General features: G+C 36.4%; 1 protein-coding gene across 3 annotated transcripts in view; it reads right to left on the bottom strand.

Annotated features, from left to right (window-relative positions):
• The window catches only part of stab2 (stabilin 2), a 30,231-nt gene that overhangs the window by 5,945 nt on the left and 5,373 nt on the right, over window positions 1–18,913 (bottom strand). For 2 of the 3 annotated variants that reach the window (XM_052580987.1, XM_052580971.1), the window contains exons 12-53: window positions 18,346–18,489; window positions 17,998–18,141; window positions 17,799–17,861; window positions 17,054–17,170; window positions 16,681–16,734; window positions 16,504–16,584; window positions 16,118–16,270; window positions 15,854–15,913; window positions 14,980–15,075; window positions 14,321–14,407; window positions 14,113–14,224; window positions 13,840–14,017; window positions 10,447–10,540; window positions 10,211–10,369; window positions 10,037–10,132; window positions 9,848–9,943; window positions 9,634–9,681; window positions 8,835–8,971; window positions 8,621–8,729; window positions 8,446–8,523; window positions 8,159–8,248; window positions 7,936–8,043; window positions 7,710–7,841; window positions 7,498–7,626; window positions 7,313–7,405; window positions 6,986–7,081; window positions 6,394–6,589; window positions 6,204–6,299; window positions 6,036–6,081; window positions 5,040–5,119; window positions 4,807–4,932; window positions 4,533–4,609; window positions 3,121–3,192; window positions 2,752–2,871; window positions 2,627–2,671; window positions 2,457–2,537; window positions 1,331–1,480; window positions 1,078–1,218; window positions 884–943; window positions 601–777; window positions 369–458; window positions 129–275 (exon numbers count right to left, since the gene is read on the bottom strand). In XM_052580987.1, coding sequence (XP_052436947.1) covers window positions 129–275; window positions 369–458; window positions 601–777; window positions 884–943; window positions 1,078–1,218; window positions 1,331–1,480; window positions 2,457–2,537; window positions 2,627–2,671; window positions 2,752–2,871; window positions 3,121–3,192; window positions 4,533–4,609; window positions 4,807–4,932; window positions 5,040–5,119; window positions 6,036–6,081; window positions 6,204–6,299; window positions 6,394–6,589; window positions 6,986–7,081; window positions 7,313–7,405; window positions 7,498–7,626; window positions 7,710–7,841; window positions 7,936–8,043; window positions 8,159–8,248; window positions 8,446–8,523; window positions 8,621–8,729; window positions 8,835–8,971; window positions 9,634–9,681; window positions 9,848–9,943; window positions 10,037–10,132; window positions 10,211–10,369; window positions 10,447–10,540; window positions 13,840–14,017; window positions 14,113–14,224; window positions 14,321–14,407; window positions 14,980–15,075; window positions 15,854–15,913; window positions 16,118–16,270; window positions 16,504–16,584; window positions 16,681–16,734; window positions 17,054–17,170; window positions 17,799–17,861; window positions 17,998–18,141; window positions 18,346–18,489 — 4,458 coding nt within the window. The remainder of the gene's footprint in view (window positions 1–128; window positions 276–368; window positions 459–600; window positions 778–883; window positions 944–1,077; window positions 1,219–1,330; window positions 1,481–2,456; window positions 2,538–2,626; window positions 2,672–2,751; window positions 2,872–3,120; window positions 3,193–4,532; window positions 4,610–4,806; window positions 4,933–5,039; window positions 5,120–6,035; window positions 6,082–6,203; window positions 6,300–6,393; window positions 6,590–6,985; window positions 7,082–7,312; window positions 7,406–7,497; window positions 7,627–7,709; window positions 7,842–7,935; window positions 8,044–8,158; window positions 8,249–8,445; window positions 8,524–8,620; window positions 8,730–8,834; window positions 8,972–9,633; window positions 9,682–9,847; window positions 9,944–10,036; window positions 10,133–10,210; window positions 10,370–10,446; window positions 10,541–13,839; window positions 14,018–14,112; window positions 14,225–14,320; window positions 14,408–14,979; window positions 15,076–15,853; window positions 15,914–16,117; window positions 16,271–16,503; window positions 16,585–16,680; window positions 16,735–17,053; window positions 17,171–17,798; window positions 17,862–17,997; window positions 18,142–18,345; window positions 18,490–18,913) is intronic. The other variant, XM_052580980.1, reaches the window with a different exon arrangement.

Below are 18,913 nucleotides of genomic sequence, written 5' to 3' on the forward strand. Positions count from 1 at the left end.
AAGAAAGGTCCATTGATTTGATTTGATCACATTACAGTGATGCAAACTGCACACTACATACTACACACATTGCACAAAGTACTACAAGTATTTCTTGTAATAAGTGAAAATACTTTGCTGGAACTCACAGTGAAATCAATGGTGTGCTTATAGTCACAGCGCCCTCCGACACTTGGAGGATTAAGCAGACAGTCAATGCCATAAATCAATCCTCCATTGAAATCAAGGTCTCTCTTTACAATCCGACAGCTTTTATGGTTCACATAAAGCTCCCCCTGAGAGATAAATATGCATAGTTATTAAATAAACAGCCTTTTTAATCCACAAGGCAATATTTTGTATTAATTTTTTCCTGCAAAAGTACTCACTATATATTCTTCCCCCATGCAGGCCACTGACAGATCTGAGCCCTGTTGAGTCTTTAAAGAGCTGGCATGGACAAGCTCTGAGGGCAAGAGCTAGGAGACACAATAAATTGCAATACATTTAAATGATGCATTAGGGAGTCAACACTGAATTTCCTGTCATACTATATTAGTCTTGATGTTGAACACAGCTAAGCCCTTTCCACAAAATGTTATACACTTGATAGAGACCAACCTTGCTGTCACGCATGATGTGGTATCTAAGATACTCAGCTAGCTGATCACGGTTATGCATGGCAAACAGGAAGTCTTTTTGCTCTTGGGCCAGGGCGGCCATTGCAGCATCAGTGGGCAGGAACAGGGTGACAGGCTGATGAATTGGATCCATCACCAACTTCAACGTATCGGTGTCCTTTAAACAAACAAAGTAATATAAGATTTGGATTTTATTAGAAAATAATTCCTCTAAATATAACACTTTTTATTTTATATATAAACATAGTTTTTGCTTATTTTACCTCTAAAAGCTTGTAGAATGTTTTGAATCCATGGGAGCTGACCACATCTGAGAGGTTACGCTTTCAGAAAAAAAAGGACAATTGAAAAAAAAAAAAAAAAAAACATCAGTGTAATTTCATAGTTTCGTGCTTGATTATTTCGCTTGACATTATAAAATAAAGATTATAGTCAGAATAGTCCTGTGGGGACATACTGGTTTGCTGTCTTGTTCTTTGTCTTTCTGAATCTGAAGACCTGGGGGCACTAGAACAGTGTCAATCTCATGGAAAATCCCATTGCTACTTTCCAGATCACTGAACAGCACTTTAGCTTTGTTATTGATGTATATAGTGTCCTAGAAACAAATAATGAGTGTGTCAGTAATATCCATAATATGTATCTCATGCATTCATAATATGTCATAAGTCATGATAATGTTGTCTGTCTTTGCATCAAGCATACTGTACCTCAGAGTATGTAATGGTGAGGATGTCACCAGTAAGAGTGGTCAGGTTACGAGGCTGCATGAGGTCTTCTGGGAGGAGGGCACGGCAAGCCACAATGTGGTACCTCAGGATTTTGATTTCCATACGAGTCCGCTTTACAATGTCCTTAACCTAAACAAAAGCAGTGACAAACCTGCTATCACATCACAATTTCCTCATACTATTCATTATACTCATAAAGAGACACAGTAGATTTAGAGTATAGATGTACAGTAAACATATAGATCAAAGGCCATTTGGGTGAATCACATCAAACATGTTGAAAACTTGTCCAAGTCATATTTTAGCTTATATTATTATTCAAATTCATGACGATGAACCATATTTTCTTACTAAATATTCATGATCATAATGCATCCTAAAGCTTTCAATTTCGATTCTTGAGTTTATCTCAGTGACAATATCATAATTTCATCACTTTTGTGTTCATTTCATGTCTTTAAGTTCAGTCACATGGCACAGAGACTGGATGGATAATCCTCCAGCCAGTCATGGCACAAGCTGATAGGTCCTCTACTTGTAATTTGTCAACCAATCATATTGCATACTATCCTAACAAGCTAATATGCATGTAATTTGTGTCCTTCGGGTTTAGGTGTTTAATTGGGTTTGAAGCTAAACTCTACAGGACTATTTGATGCTTAAATAGTCAGATAATTAATTTTATTTAATGTCAACATGTCTTTTTCTAAATTTGTCAATTACTAAACAGTTGAGTTTCATAGAATTCACTCCAATGCAGAAATATCCACTGATAGTGCAAGGCTACCTTCGTCCTGGAGGGCCACTGTTCTGCAGGGTTTGTTTGATTAGGGTTGGAGCTATACTCTGCAGGACATGGGCCCTTCAGGACCAATGCTGCCCAGCCCTGATCTAGTGGGAACTAACTGTTAAAGTGTCATGGTTTTCTTTGTTTTTTGAGCTAAAATAAACTGAGAACTCAAAGATACATTTTTTTTTGTTTGTTTGTTTTTTGTGAATGCAGTTTTTAGAGTAGCAATGCAAGTCTTCAATTCAGTTGAAAAGTACTGCTGTTGTGATTTTTAAGTCACAATATTTGCTCCGATTGACCACATTTGATTCTTACCTCAGGCTTGTTGAAAGCATCTGCGTTTGGTGCAAAGACTGTGAAGGGGCCACGATTTCCGAGTTCAGTAATATCATTTCTCTGTAAATTCAGTTAAATAATTGTCAATTAGGCAAAAAAAAAAAAAAAAAAAAAAACACATTGTTAAAAATGACTAAGAATAAGCGTACCGTCAGTCCAGTGTAAAAGTCTAATAAATTTCGGTTTCGAATCTCCTAAAATGAAAGAAATTAGTTGCATTTAAGTTTCTGCTTCATTTGTGTGCCTGTGTTTTACATTTTGATATTTTTCTCACTCTCTGCAGGGTGCCTTTGCAAGTTTCTCCATCTCCAATAAAGCCAGTCCTACAAGTGCAGTTCTTCTCCAGGGGTCCTGTCATGGTACATTGGGCATACCTGTGACATCCTCCATTTTTCTGACAGAAAAAAAAAAGAATTATAGTGACATTCCATGCTATTCATTTTGATCTTTGAGCTGAGTGCAACAATGTAATTTGTAATACAGTATTTTTTAAATGGTGGGCTGTTATTCATAATGGATGAACAAGTGGGTCTGATCTGATGAAACATTTGAAACCTTTAGAACCAATGAATCTGTGTGGTGACCCGAGACGTTGGGAATCGTTAATATAGTCCTTGTTAATGTAGTTATAAAAAGCACATACCTCAAGACAGACATTGATGGCTTCACATTGCTTTCCATTCCCAGAAAAGCCTTCTTTGCAATTACATGCTGTCTGAAAACACATCAAGTAAATTAAATGTCATTTCTTCAAAATAATTTTTTGGGTGAGTCAAGTCTTTCTCAATTATACATGGGTCTTTTTTTCACTCAAATTAAATGTAGTGGTTTTCAGAGGCATGTATAATTTGATTACAATGTTAAGTCATTGGGAGTGTACCTTTCTAAAAATAAGGTAGATGAAATGTCAAAGCTAAAATAAGCTATAGAGGGATAAGTGGATAAGTAAACGAATGCATTAAATTTCAAATATTTCAGACACAGCTAAAAATCAAAAATCATTTAAATCATAGGGGATTTATACTGAATTATACTTAATTTTCAACAGTATGTCACCTGTGCAACACTATTTACCAAGATTTTGGACTTGTGTTATGGTTCTGTCAGAGGTGCATATAAGTCCATTAGTAATCCACCATTGGGACTGTCTGACCATAACACTTTGTTTTTAAATTCCTGAGTATAAAACAGTTTTAAAGAAGTATAAGGCTGGAACCAAATCGATTAAGAAATGGTCTGTGGATTCGTCTTTAGCAGTGCGAGGATGTTTTGATTGCACAAATTGAGAGGTTTTTGAAATTCATGTTCTGGTATTGATGAATAAGATTGGGGGATGTTTACTAAAGACGTGTGTTGTTCCTGTGGGAAAGTTGTGGAAAGAAGCCGTAGTTGTTCTTGTGGGAAAGTTATCCTAAGATACTAAATGACTTTATAGACACCTCACTCTGACATCATTGATGATGAATGTTTGAGAAATTTGTCAGGGATAAACTTTTACTGAAAACTTTCTTGTAGATCTGTTAAAGTTTTCTTACCAGACTAAAAGAGGAGTTAAGGATGCCTCATCCGCATTGTTAAATATGATTCCGAAACATTTGGAGGAAAGTACTGTAAAACCCATGTTATATTGGTCTTTATAGATTTTTTGTCGGCTATTAATACTATTCAGCCCCATGATTTAGTAAAGAAAGTAGTTAATTTTAGAGTTTAAATTAGAATTTATTTATTCGATTTTTTTAGTGGTGAATGATTTTATGACATGGTGTGACAGTGCCTTCTTGGAAGTAAACTTAAAGAAGACCATACTGTAGATATGGTGATTAATTTGATATCTAATCCTTCGTCTCCTCAACCAACTAAAGTGCAGGTCAAATGGTGAAATGGGCCACCAGTTTTGAACATGATTTATTGTGCTCCCTTTTAATTTCTTTCAGTTTTCTTTACTTTATTAAATTTACCTTCATAAAACCTACAGGAACCCTGGATTCACTTTACAAAATTGTATCTGATTAGTTTGCTGGATGTATGAATGGTCTGTTTAAATTTGTGTCCTACCTTATTAGGGCCTGTATGAATGCAGACACCATCTGCGTGGCATCCCCCATTATTACCATCCAGGCATGGATTGATAGCTTCAAAGACACACACACTCATTAACACATATAAAATGCAATAAGTTTGTTTCATTTGGAACACACAGCACTGCATTCACTGTAAATATATTGTGTTTCTCCTGGACCTCAAACCCAGGATATTGGCACTGTAAGTGTCATGTACTACCAGTTGTGTACACTACCCTTCAAACTGGATATTAAACTAACATACTTACAGATGCATACTTTTCCATCGCCTGCATAGCCCGGGTGGCACACGCATATTCTCCGTCCTGGGAGAGTTCTCTTGCACACGGCATGGACAGAGCAGCCGCCGTTATTCTCTGCACATGCGTCCACCGCTTGGATTGGAAATAACACCGTATAGTACATAAAACCACCATTTAGACTCATTGGCTACAAATGTTATTTGACAGCAGTGTGTTCGAATGTTTCTTGAGATGCTCACCTGTGCAATATGTGCCGTTACCCTGAAATCCTGCTGCACAACTACAGTAATATGTATTTTCCATCACGTTCAGCAAGCAGCTACAACAAACATCAAACCCAAGTCATAAATGCAATATTTAAAGAGTATAGAAAGTATGAATGTCACAAAAGCAAATCCAGGTCACATTTTACAAAAAGCTAAAAAGTGCTTAATCAAATGTTGATAAGGTATTTGCAATTTGCCATAGGTGTACACATCTTTTAAAATACAGGACTAATACAAATTTTGTTTTCTAGATGCATGGTTCTCAAGACAACTCAACTAAAAACTTTTCATAAATTTCAAACCACTCACTCAATTAGAGGAGTATAGCGTAATTGCAAAGATTCCTATTCCTAGGACGCTGTTTCCCTGACAAGCTCTTGATTTCTGAGGATTTTAGCTTGCTGAAATTATTATTTTTAAGTTTATATCAGCAAGTATTTAGACAAGTATGGTAACATTTCACCCAAATTCACATTACCATTTAAAAAACTTTTAGTCAGCAATGACCAAAAAAAAAAAAAAAAAGACCTGCATTGTTTCAAAATAGCTCAATTTCAATCCATTTTAATAATATGCAATGATTTTTGAAGGATCATGTAACGAAAAAGACTGACTGCTGAAAATTCAGCTTTGCCATCACAGTTAAACATTACATTTTAAAATGAATCCAGATAGGACACTTCTTTCAATACTGTAATATTTCATAATATTATTTGTACTGTTTTTTTTATCAAATAAATGCAGCTTTGGTGAGAATATGAGACTTAAATAAAACAAAAGATAATGCCTATTTTATTATTCTTTTAGAATGGAAATGGTTCAATTATGTGTAAAAAACGACATGCAAATTTTCAATTGAACAATACTTTTGTTTTGATTCTGATATGTAATATGACGTGATCTCTACAGGTTTTGTGTGATATACCCAAGAATGTTTACTTGATACAGATGGTAGTACTGTAAACTTACTTGGCACTACTGTGGCATTTTCCTCCGCACATATCTGATGCAATAGCTGAAAATAGTCAACATAAATGATCTTCATTTTTATTTACAGATTACATTTAATATATACTCAGATGGTGCAAGGCATCCAAATGTATGCATCAACATTCGTGTGACAGGTGAGCATCATACCAACGTTGCAGTTTACTCCTCTCCAGCCCAGATTACATGTACAGCTGCCATCTCCATCCACACCTTCTTTGCAGCGTCCGTTGACACACTTACACTCTAAAAAGAAAGATGCATATGCAAAATTAGTATGAGCTAATTGTTTACAGAGTATTGTAGTATATGAAAGTATGAGCTTTTAAATGTTTAGTACCTTGATCACAGTGAATTCCATATTTGCCATTCTCGCAAGTCTCACACGCGGTGCCGTTAAAGCCCTGGTTACACTGACAGATGCCTGTGCCATTGATCCCATCCACACACACACCGTTGCCAAAACAGGACTGACCTTCTGGCCCCGGACACTTCTCGCAGTTAATACCATAATAACCTGCACAACACTTTCTTTCCTGCAAAGATAGAGAAACGGTTTCTGATATCCGCCTTATTTTAACATATAAGAGGACATGGCCATTTGACACTGGAATATGCAGGGATAAGGGTGTCATCTGCTTCTAGTTATTTTTTGCTGAACAAAACCGCTTGTTATGCTGCTTTATATTGCAAAACTAGTACTTATATCATTTTAATGTACCATTATATTATAAACACACTGATTTTCAGTGCAAAGTTTTTCAGCACTTCGTCGTTTTTTCTGATTTAACCATAGCGGCTAATGGATCACTAGTACATTCACAAAAAAACAGTTTACTAGTTATTTTTTTGTTTTTAACTGAACTTTTTTTTTAACTGAAGTTCTGGCTGCTTGTGATTGTGAAAAGTGATTGAATGCATTTTGTACTTACAATGTTGACTTTCTCACAAGAAACTTTGCATCCGATGATCAGCATTGTCTCTCCGTTGTATACTCGAGTAAACATGCATCTTCTCTTTCGGCTCATCTGAGAACAAACAATGAATAGGAAAATAGTTAGTTTTTTTCTTCCCATAGGGAATGTGGAAAGATTTCTACTGCTTTCAATCCCTTTGTGATTTCAATTAATTACAATTTTTCAAGCAAAAATAAAGTAAAGATATCTAAATTGTCCATTTGTAATCAAACTAATATCAATTTTTTCAAGTAAATCGTAACATGACCATCTTTATCATATGACATATTGGCATCCAAACACTTTTTTTAGGTTGTTGTTTTTGGACCACACCAGTCTTTTATTTCCTGAAGGGCAAGGGTTCTCAGTTGGGTGGAAACAGTCCATGCAGCGTCCCTACAGATACAATGTCCATATTTAGATTGGATATTTACAGGATACAAGTAAGAATGACTTAATCATAAAATAGTTAAATAGATGTACTGCACCATGACAATTTTGGTTTTAGCTCTGTCACAGCGGTTGCTGGGAATGCTCAGGACTGCAGACACGGTGTGGATCACACCTTTACTGGTCTCTATGTCGGTCACGTTCACTTCAGCCTCATTTACAAGCAACTATGACAGAAAAATCAAATATTTATAGAAGAATTAGCATTTGATTGATTAAGCTGACTTGTAATAATTTAACACTGACTTACTTTCTTATCTTGTCGGAAAATTCCCAGTTGGTAGGAAAAGCCAAGCATGGTATCTTTATACAGTCCATCCACCAAATCTCCATCTTTTAGAGTCTCATTTATTATAATGTGATACTGGGTCACATTCAAATCCTAGAAACAAATACACAAAATTCATAATGCAAAAATGAGACACTAAATAATCAATATCACTTAGGCTGTGTATTTTAGTGTGTTCGTATAATACCATTGACTCCTTGCCCGTTCTACTGAGGTATTCTTTGATCGCAATGTCTGTTGGAGCAAACACGGTAAAGCCTGAGGACTCCTCCATTTCTTTAGTCAAGTTGTGTTTCTAGATAAATGCAAAAAAAAAAAAAAAAAACAATTCCAAGCCATATGTAAAGGATGATTATTTTCATTCGTGGTGTGGCAAGGCCTACAAGACTTAGACAAATTATCCGACTCACCAAGAGAGAGCTGCGGAAGAGAGAGAGATCAGCCCTCTGACTCAACACTTCCAGTAAACCTTCACTCATCTTTCGCTCAGGCATCAACACCTAGAGTCAACAACAGTGGCATAATTTCTTCAATCTGTGTGTATGTCATCACTTTATCAGTAAGTGTGCACTTTATTTGAAATTTAAGAAACAGAATTTTGCATAACCTTTACTGTGTACACAATTACGCAAGTGTTAGTAAATGAGACCCAATGTTGTACTAGATTTTATTAAAAGAAAATACTCTAGGGTCGTACTTTGTCAATAAAATGGATAACTCCATTCTTTGCTGCCATATCTCCAGAAGTTATTTTTCCTCCTGCGACAATAGTAGTCTGAATAAAAAGACAAACAGAAGACATGATAAAGAAAATATCTTGACGGAGTTGAATGACAGACATTCATTGAACAGAAAAGATGTTTCCCTCTTACATCATTGTCTGAGTAAATAGGAAGAGTCCTTTTTAAAAGGGAAAGCAGTTGTGGGGAAGGGGATGCATGGAGATCGCTGAGAGCATATAACCCATAAACAATGTGATTTCTGTGAGAAAAAAGCAACACTATTAAAACAATGTAAAAAAAAAAAAAAGGATGAATTATTATCAAAATTAGCTGATGTGGTTGCGTGAAAATTGTGTGCCATTACTTGAGGAGACTTGGAAGGTTACTGAGGGTCATCCAGAAGTCTTTGTCTTCTTGACTCAGTTTCTCTCTGGCCTGAGCCGATGGGACGAAGAGCGTGTAATTTTCCATCTCTGACATCAGTTTAGAAAGATCCGCTTGCTGGAATGTTCCAGAACTTATTAGGAACTCAAACATCATTTATACACAATCAGCCTTGAAAATCTAGACATAACATTGATAATAATATCAATCTCAATTACTTACATTTTAACACAATATTACCAGTTAACTTTGTTTTTATTCGTTCCAAAACAAATCCACAGCGAAACTGTTGGATGTCTCAGAGTGACATAACGTAAAGAAATGAATCAGTGTTTTTGACGAAACTGAAAGAGTGAATGATTACTTTACTCACTCGTTTAGTTCCCAAATGAATCAGTGTTTCTGAGTGAATTGCTTTAATTATTCCCTCACTTGCATATAAACAATAACTCGACAGCATCTATCAGTGTAATATTATAATCTGCAGAAAGAGTCAATAAAACCTCCCTACCACTAAAAGCATGGAGTCTGTCAGGAATGTGCAAACACAGACAAGTGATACAAACAGTGAAAAGCGTTAATAATGTTGTGAACTATATATTAGCAGTCTCTTAAAATACTGCTCGTCCAATCATATTCAAGGGCCAGAACTTTTTTATAAATAGGGTGAATTATGGTCACTGGAACATATTTTTCCACAGTCATCTCAATGCCAGAAAGTCCAGTTCGAATTCACACTCTCACTTAAAGAACATTCTGACTCTAAAAACACAAATTACCAAGATCCAGAGGTTGAATTCTAGAAGATTGGGGTTTGTTGCCACCTCCTGCAAAAACAAAATGAAACAACTAATGAATAATGTTAGACAAATATCATTTTTAAGTAATAACAATAGTTGAATTATACTGTATAAGACAGTATAAACCTGACCTCTGTATAACCTCAACAAAAAAAAAAAGAATAGAAACATAACACAAAATCATATACAGTACCTGTGCTATGGTTCCATAACAGACTTTTCCATCACCGGCATAACCGTCCTCACACACACACTGCCATCCACCAGGGTTCAAGAACTGGCAGGTGGCCTATGAGAGAACAGGAAAATGTAAGAATTCAACATATATGCATTGTATGAAAAAAATGTGTGCAGTTCTATGATGATTTGTTTGAGCCCTCACCAGGAAATGACATCCACCCTTCTGCTCCACACACTGATTGACAGGCTCACAATCCCTCCCATTGCCATGGTAACCATTTTTGCAAGCACAGTCACTCTAGGGTAGATTATCAATCATAAAAAAATCCTGTAAATCCAAATAGATGGGGTTTTGAAATCACAATGCCCCCCTCACCTGTCCTGGGCCTACATAGATGCAGGAGGCATTAGGGTGACACCCTCCTCTGGATGGATCCAGACAGTTATTAACGGCCTGGCACTCATCTCCATCCTCTCTCCATCCGCTCAGGCACTGGCACGTGTGTGTGCCTGGACCAGTTCTTATGCATTTGGCCTGAGAACAAAAGAGAATAAACATGCTATGATAACATGATAGCATTAAACACAAGCACACAGATGCATCAGACTTACATTGATGCTGCAACCTCCACGTTGTGGCAGAGCACAAGGATCGCTTTCCACACACATGTATCCATCCCCTTGGAAACCAGGCTTACACACGCACCTAAAATCACACAGTGCATCACTGATATTTTCCTTCTTATATACAGTATTGTTCAAAATAATAGCAGTACAATGTGACTAACCAGAATAATCAAGGTTTTTAGTATATTTTTTATTGCTACGTGGCAAACAAGTTACCAGTAGGTTCAGTAGATTGTCAGAAAACAAACAAGACCCAGCATTCATGATATGCACGCTCTTAAGGCTGTGCAATTGGGCAATTAGTTGAAAGGGGTGTGTTAAAAAAAATAGCAGTGTCTACCTTTGACTGTACAAACTCAAAACTATTTTGTACAAACATTTTTTTTTCCTGGGATTTAGCAATCCTGTGAATCACTAAACTAATATTTAGTTGTATGACCACAGTTTTTTAAAACTGCTTGACATCTGTGTGGCATGGAGTCAACCAACTTGTGGCACCTCTCAGCTGTTATTCCACTCCATGATTCTTTAACAACATTCCACAATTCATTCACATTTCTTGGTTTTGCTTCAGAAACAGCATTTTTGATATCACCCCACAAGTTCTCAATTGGATTAAGGTCTGGAGATTGGGCTGGCCACTCCATAACATTAATTTTGTTGGTTTGGAACCAAGACTTTGCCTGTTTACTAGTGTGTTTTGGGTCATTGTCTTGTTGAAACAACCATTTCAAGGGCATGTCCTCTTCAGCATAGGGCAACATGACCTCTTCAAGTATTTTAACATATGCAAACTGATCCATGATCCCTGGTATGCGATAAATAGGCCCAACACCATAGTAGGAGAAACATGCCCATATCATGATGCTTGCACCTCCATGCTTCACTGTCTTCACTGTGTACTGTGGCTTGAATTCAGAGTTTGGGGGTCGTCTCACAAACTGCCTGTGGCCCTTGGACCCAAAAAGAACAATTTTACTCTCATCAGTCCACAAAATGTTCCTCCATTTCTCTTTAGGCCAGTTGATGTGTTCTTTGGCAAATTGTAACCTCTTCTGCACATGCCTTTTTTTTAACAGAGGGACTTTGCGGGGGATTCTTGAAAATAGATTAGCTTCACACAGACGTCTTCTAACTGTCACAGTACTTACAGGTAACTCCAGACTGTCTTTGATCATCCTGGAGGTGATCATTGGCTGAGCCTTTGCCATTCTGGTTATTCTTCTATCCATTTTGATGGTTGTCTTCCGTTTTCTTCCACGTCTCTCTGGTTTTGCTCTCCATTTTAAGCAGAGATGTATAGTAACGAAGTAGAACTACTTCACTACTGTACTTAAGTACTAAAAGGCGGTATCTGTACTTTACTAGAGTATTATTTTTTTCTCCTACTTCCACTTTTACTTCGGTACATATTTTCGCTGAGTTTAATACTTTTACTCCGATATTTTTTTTATGTGCTGCATCGTTACTCGTTACAATTATAATAATGTTACGAATCATTCCATTACAAACCACTGCCAGAACTGTAGATGAGAGGTTTCATGAAGCTGGCACATCATTGAGCGAATCAAGCGAGACTGCGCGTGCTGACTGAACTGCTGTGAGAGATGAACACCGAGCCGAGCCAGATAATGACTCGTTCACGAGTCAAGAACCGGTTGCATCGGTTTTCGGATGACCAGTAACGTTAGTTCTTTCTGACAGTTCGATTCAATAAACCAGTTGAAGAAAACAGTTCACCGATTCTTTTGCGCTCGATGCAATGGCGTCATTGGCGTTTACTGCACCTGGGCTCATAACATTAACGCAGAATCAGTTCAGAATCAATCACCAAAAGAATCAGTTCGGTTCCAGACGCTCTGTGTGTCGGTTTGCTTCACGCTAAATCACACATGCGCAGTATCATCAGCTCCTCGGTTCACGAATCGGACGCGTCTGACAGAAACGGTTCTTGACTCGTGAACGAGTCATTATCTGGCTCGGCTCGGTGTTCATCTTCAGTTCTCTCTTCACATCAGTTCAGTCAGTCTACTGTTTGAGTCAATGAATTACTCCGGGATATTGGTTTGTTTTAACTCAGAGGGAGTGTCAGACACATTAAACAAGTTAACAGCTTAATTCATCTGTGGATTAATGCGTATTGGAGACGCGAACCGTTTAAAACGATTCAGTTCGATTTGGTGGACTGTTTCGAAAAGATCCGGTAACATCGAATGATTCGTTCGCGAACCAGATATCACAAACTGCTTTGTTTTTAACTGTCTTACAACAGACACGGAAGAGAAGACAATGCTGAATAAAGTCTAGTTTTTGCTATTTTTGGACCAAAATGTATTTTCGATGCTTCAAAAAATTCTAAATGACCCTCTGATGTCTTATGGGTTTGAAACAACATGAGGGTAAGTTATTAATGACATCATTTTGCAAATTTTGCTAACTAACCCTAGTGACCCTTTTTTGTTTACAAGAAGTTACAGTCAAAGGAATTGTAATTGTCCTTTAGGTTAATCATTTGAAATAGTAAAAACAATATGTTCAAACTTTTGACTACTTTCATTAATAGCTACTTCAGTACTTGAGTAGTAAATTTTAAAATAGACTACTTGCAATACTTAAGTACAAAAAATGTTGAATACTTTAGTACTTCTACTTAAGTGTGGTGCTTAAAGAGCACTTCTACTTCTACTCAAGTCACTTTTTTGATAGAGCACTTGTACTTTTACTCAAGTATGGGTCTCTAGTACTTTATACATCTCTGATTTTAAGGCATTGGAGATCATTTTAGCTGAACAGCCTATCATTTTTTGCACCTCTTTATAGGTTTTCCCCTCTCTAATCAACTTTTTTAATCAAAGTACGCTGTTCTTCTGAACAATGTCTTGAACGACCCATTTTCCTCAGCTTTCAAATGCATGTTCAACAAGTGTTGGCTTCATCCTTAAATAGGGGCTACCTGATTCACACCTGTTTCTTCACAAAATTGATGACCTCAGTGATTGAATGCCACACTGCTATTTTTTTGAACACACCCCTTTCAACTAATTCAACTAATTGCCCAATTGCACAGCCTTAAGAGCGTGCATATCATGAATGCTGGGTCTCATTTGTTTTCTGAGAATCTACTGAACCTACTGGTAACTTGTTTGCCACGTAGCAATAAAAAAATATACGAAAAACCTTGATTATTCTGGTTAGTCACATTGTACTGCTATTATTTTGAACAATACTGTATATATATATGTATATTATGTGTGATATGAAACCAAAGGTCTACAGTTCCAGTATAGTGCTGAATAAATAAAAGTAGCACATAAAATTTGCAAAAAAATACAAAATAAATAAAAGAAAAAATTTCTTCTGTCGGTGTTAGACACTCACATGAATGCTCCCTTATTGGACACACAGTTAGCATGAGCATGGCAGGGCTGGTTTGGCCCACACTGCTGGGTCTGCTGCTCGCAGAACTCTCCGGTATAACCTTCTTTACAGGAGCCCTGCTTGCATTTACCGCTAGCCTCTGGACGGTTATCGCACACACCGTGTATGCATCCACAAGCTGGTGTTAAGAGGGATGCAAAGAAAAATTGTTACTAAACATTTGGAATATTCCCAAACCGCATTCTATGAGTTGGTGAAGAAATAAATTCATACTTTTGTCACAGAACAGGCCGTATTTGTTGGAGTCCGCACAGTACTGGCACCGTGATCCTTTGAAATTGGGCTGACACTGGCACGTGCCGTTTCCATCGATGCCCTCTGAGCACTACAACAAAAGAAAATGTAAGTCTAGACCTTATGACATACGAAAAAAATGCTGAATTGTACAGTATGCATGCATGTGAATGCGCATGGAGTTTACCGTCCCATGAGAGGAACAGGGGGTGATGAAACCACCCGGGCACGGGGAACAGTCTGGTCCAAAAAAGCCTTTACAGCAACGAGGGGTCTGGTCAAGACAAATAATGGCTTATTTGACCAGATCAGATTAACCAGCAAAGCTAGATGCAGTTGCAAGTTATTTCATATTCTCTGGTTTCAAATGCAGTTATACTACCGGGTCGTTGAATGCTTTAATCTGATTGGCTGATGAACGTTCTGAGGTGTGCAATTATTATCTGGGAAACACACGACGAACGTGGTTCCAAGCAGCTCTCCTGACTGCACTACATTTCCATATCACTTAGAACACTTAATAAACTCTTAATAACGGTCACGCAGTATGCACTAAAAGGTGTTGTCAGCGCTGCCCTGGCGATTTTATCAGTTAGCCTATATAGTGCAGCAACTTAAAGGCCACACATGACATTTCTCACTAGCGAGGAGACAGCGCTGTTTAGAGAAGCAAAGGGGTAGCCTATTTCACACAAGCTCTCTCTCTCTCTTTGTGTCTCTGTCTCTCTCCCTCTGCTTTGTGTCTTGGCAGAATCACCACCTCGGGTGTGCATTATTCTAATATAATAATTCAACGACCCGTCGTCAATTATTCCTTATAAAAATACTAGTGAATCAAATACTCACAGTCCTTGTTTCATTGCAGGAGATGGAACAGCCAAGGGTGGGTATGATTAAGCCAAAAGCCTCCTTTTTGAATACACAGCCTCTGGTGAATGTATCCTGAGGAGACCACAAACATGTAAAAAAAAAAAAAAAAAAGTTCACCTAAAAGTGAAAATTTGCTAAAATGTGCTCAACCTCCGGCCATCCAAGATGTACATGAGGTTTTTTCTTCATCTGAACAGATGTGATGAAATTTAACATTACATCACTTGCTCACTGCTGGATTTTCTGCAGTGAATGGGTGCCATCAGAATTAGAGTCCAAAAAGCTGATAAAAATCACATTAATCCACAAGTAATCCAGACGACTCCAGTCCATCATTTAACATCTGCATGTTTTGTAAGAAACAAATCCTTTAAGGTTTTTCACCAAAGGATAACCGTTTTGGACTGTTTTCGCTTGTAAACCTTACTTGGAAAGCAATATTACGGATAGATGGTCTTCATTTAAAAACATTTTAATGCCGAATTTGTTTCTTACAAGCATGCAGCTTTTTGCTTCAGAAGACATTTATTGATGGACTGGAGTCATATTACAGATTATTGTGATGTATTCATCAGCTGTTTGGACTTTCATTTTTACGGCACCCATTGCAGAGGACCCATTGGCGATTTACAAGTGATTAATCAAGAAAATTTCTACAAATCTGATCTACACCTTGTATGACTTGAGGGTGAGTACATTATTAATATTTCATTAATGCCAACCTGATGCAAACCTCAGTTGAAACTAAAAGATCACATTTAAAACAAAGGTTTTTCTTTATTATTATTATTCTTAAGTTTTGATGTTTTAGATTATAGCATGCACTAATGGTTATTTCTGAACAAGTTACCAGTGATACACCAGTGGGACAGGTAGATTTGGAGACAAGTGTACAGCTAATACATGAACCCTGCAACAAAAAGACAAAAAGACAGTTTTGGTAGACCCACAGTGTTTATGTTCTTTCCAGAAAGGCAACTCGTGAATTGCTTATTTGTAGGTGTCTTTAAACACTGAACTGGATTTTTTTGACATAGAAATACTTTCAAGACAGAAAGATGTGTCTATATCTAGTGCTGAATCGCTATGACTGGTTACCACAGAAACGGCTTACCTTATAAATATTGGTTTCTTTGATGTCACACCTGTGAGGTATGATGGGTTCTATAGATGGAGGGATTAGAATCCCCTCCAGAGAATGAAGACGGCCGTTCTTCGCCTCAACGTCCAGTTCCAGAACTGACTCCCCATTGACCAGGATCTGCCCCTATATATAACAGAATCAGCACATTAACTGTTAACCACTAATATTGAACCGTTAGAATGTGTATAAATATGTATACATTTAGTGTTACTTTTTAACAGTACATTAAAATTTTAATCTAAAACAATTATTTTTCCTAAACATTTTTTTTTTATGGATTTAGTTTTTGTTATCCGAGATAAAAATCCTGAAATATTATCTATTTCAGTTAAATATAACAAAATATTATTACTCACAGCACTCGTTACATTAAATGTCAGGACCTGGCTGGCCATGGTCACAGCACGAGGATTCGACACAATGAAGCTTGCACTCAGCTGTTCAGAGATATGACAGAGAGTGTTTAATTAATCATCTAGAAATGGATTTGTTTGGATTTGATTTTGTGCATTCACACAAATCCACATACAAACCTGGGAAGTGGACACTATGTGATTACGCATCAGTTCAAGCAGTTTTGGCTTACCCTAAATTGGGAGACATGAAAAGATAATGTCAAGTGATGCTTATGTGACTGGATAGAACATATACAGAGAATGTTACAAATACATACATACATACATATACATACATACATACATATATATACATATATATATATATATATATATATATATATATATATATATATATATATATTTATATATATATATATATATATATACATACATACATACATACATACATACATATATATATATATATATATATATATATATATATATATATATATATAAATATAAATATATATATATATAATTAACTGTTGTTATAACTGCCGTGTACCTCCTCTGAGGTAAGGAAGTCTAAATAGCCAGGCTTCATGAAGGTAAAGGCTATATCTGTTGGAGCAAAGAGTGTGTAAGGTCCATCTTCTTCTAAAACAGTTGCCAAGTTGCTTTTCTGGGAAAAAAGAAATATAAAAGTGTTCCAGAATATATACATCAAAGAATCCTGCAGTCTTGGTGAGCATAAGATGCTACTTTCATTTTAAACATAAAAAAATAAATATCTTACAAACTCCAAAATTCAAAATGTTGAATATTTCCTCAAAAGGTCATTTTATTTCATAAGTAACATCTAATAACTCACATTTATAATTGATTTGAATGGACTGATTAAAGTAATTCGGGGGGGATGGGGGATCGAGGAGGATGAACTAGGATATGTTTTATATGGTCAGATAAAAATGACCTATTAAATAATAATAGATATTAATAAATAATAAAAACTACATTGTATTTAAAAAAGAAAATGTGCTGGTGAATTTCTTCCAGGACATCATCCAATTAATTTTACAGACATTTCTGTTAACCCTAAAACAACTGCAATGAAGTGCAAAATTCAAAATAAAGGTACATTTCTCATTCCTTCATATTACTACATTACATTACAGGATTAGATTTATTTTATTTAAGTTTTTTATACAGTATAGAACATATTTGTCCTATAATAAAAGTGTGATTTCTAACACAAGTTAAATGTCTTATAGTATATTCATTTGGGGTTAAATGGAGTTTAAAACTGTTACCTCAAGTAGAGACTTAAACTGAGAGAATTTTCCATTTCCTGAGAGAATCTGCAACAGGTTGTCCTGTTAAAAGACAGATAGACATTGTTGGCCTTCTTAACCATAAAAATAATAATAATAATAATGATTAAAAAAAAAAACATTAAGTAAATGTAAGTGTATGATGTTTAGGTTACAGAAATTCTTTATATTCACAAACCTCTTTCTTGCTTATTACAGTGGAAGGAACTACCTCCATCAGCTTATCAACCAGATGGATGATTCCATTTGAGGCAAAGATATCGGTCTCCACAAGCGTTACTTTCTTACGACTGCCATGGAGACGGATTTTTAGCTGCTCTGCCTTGAAAATAGAAGTTTACCAATTACAGAAACAATCTAATGTATACTCTTTTATCTTCACACGCAGACACAGACATACAGTGAAAAATAAATAGATCTGAGCGGGAAAGAGACAGGAAGTGATGATTCCTCTCTTGTATCCTGCATTTGCACATCCCTGAAAACAATCTGGGCATACACACACAACCTGCTTTCAATCACCTACATCAATCATTGATTCGGCAGCCAGGCCGGTCAGAGTGTAGTAGAGGATTCCCTTCTTCAGCGAGTCAGAGTTCACCTCTCCTGCAAGCATGTGCAGCTTAGCAAGATAGCGAGCTCTCATCTCGTTAGCCAGCAGGGTTTTCACCTGGAGCAAAAGCATGCTTTAGTTTTTGTTTGAATGTGTTCACCTGATTTTGCAACATGCAACTAAGCTGTTTTCTGTGACTGTGCGAGACTTCAGTTTGTTAGCGTATAATAATAACAAAAATTATAGATTAGACCACTACATTAAACATTTCTATGCTGATTTGGAATGGTTTATTGCTGGTCTACTGTAGCTGCTGCATCCATAAAATAAATAAATAAATAAATAAATAAATAAAAAATGTACAATGCTAAAAATATGTATACATTTGTTTTAATTAAATGCATATATTTTGATCTTTATATTTATCAAAGAATCCTTAAAAATATATTGCAGTTTGCACAAAAATATTAAACATCTCAACTGTTTTAAAACAGAACCAACAATGTATTCTGAAGGATCATGTGACACTGAAGGCTAAAGT

The sequence above is a fragment of the Carassius gibelio genome, chromosome A4 (genome assembly GCF_023724105.1).
Source record: "Carassius gibelio isolate Cgi1373 ecotype wild population from Czech Republic chromosome A4, carGib1.2-hapl.c, whole genome shotgun sequence".
In the NCBI taxonomy this organism is placed as follows: Eukaryota; Metazoa; Chordata; class Actinopteri; order Cypriniformes; family Cyprinidae; genus Carassius; species Carassius gibelio.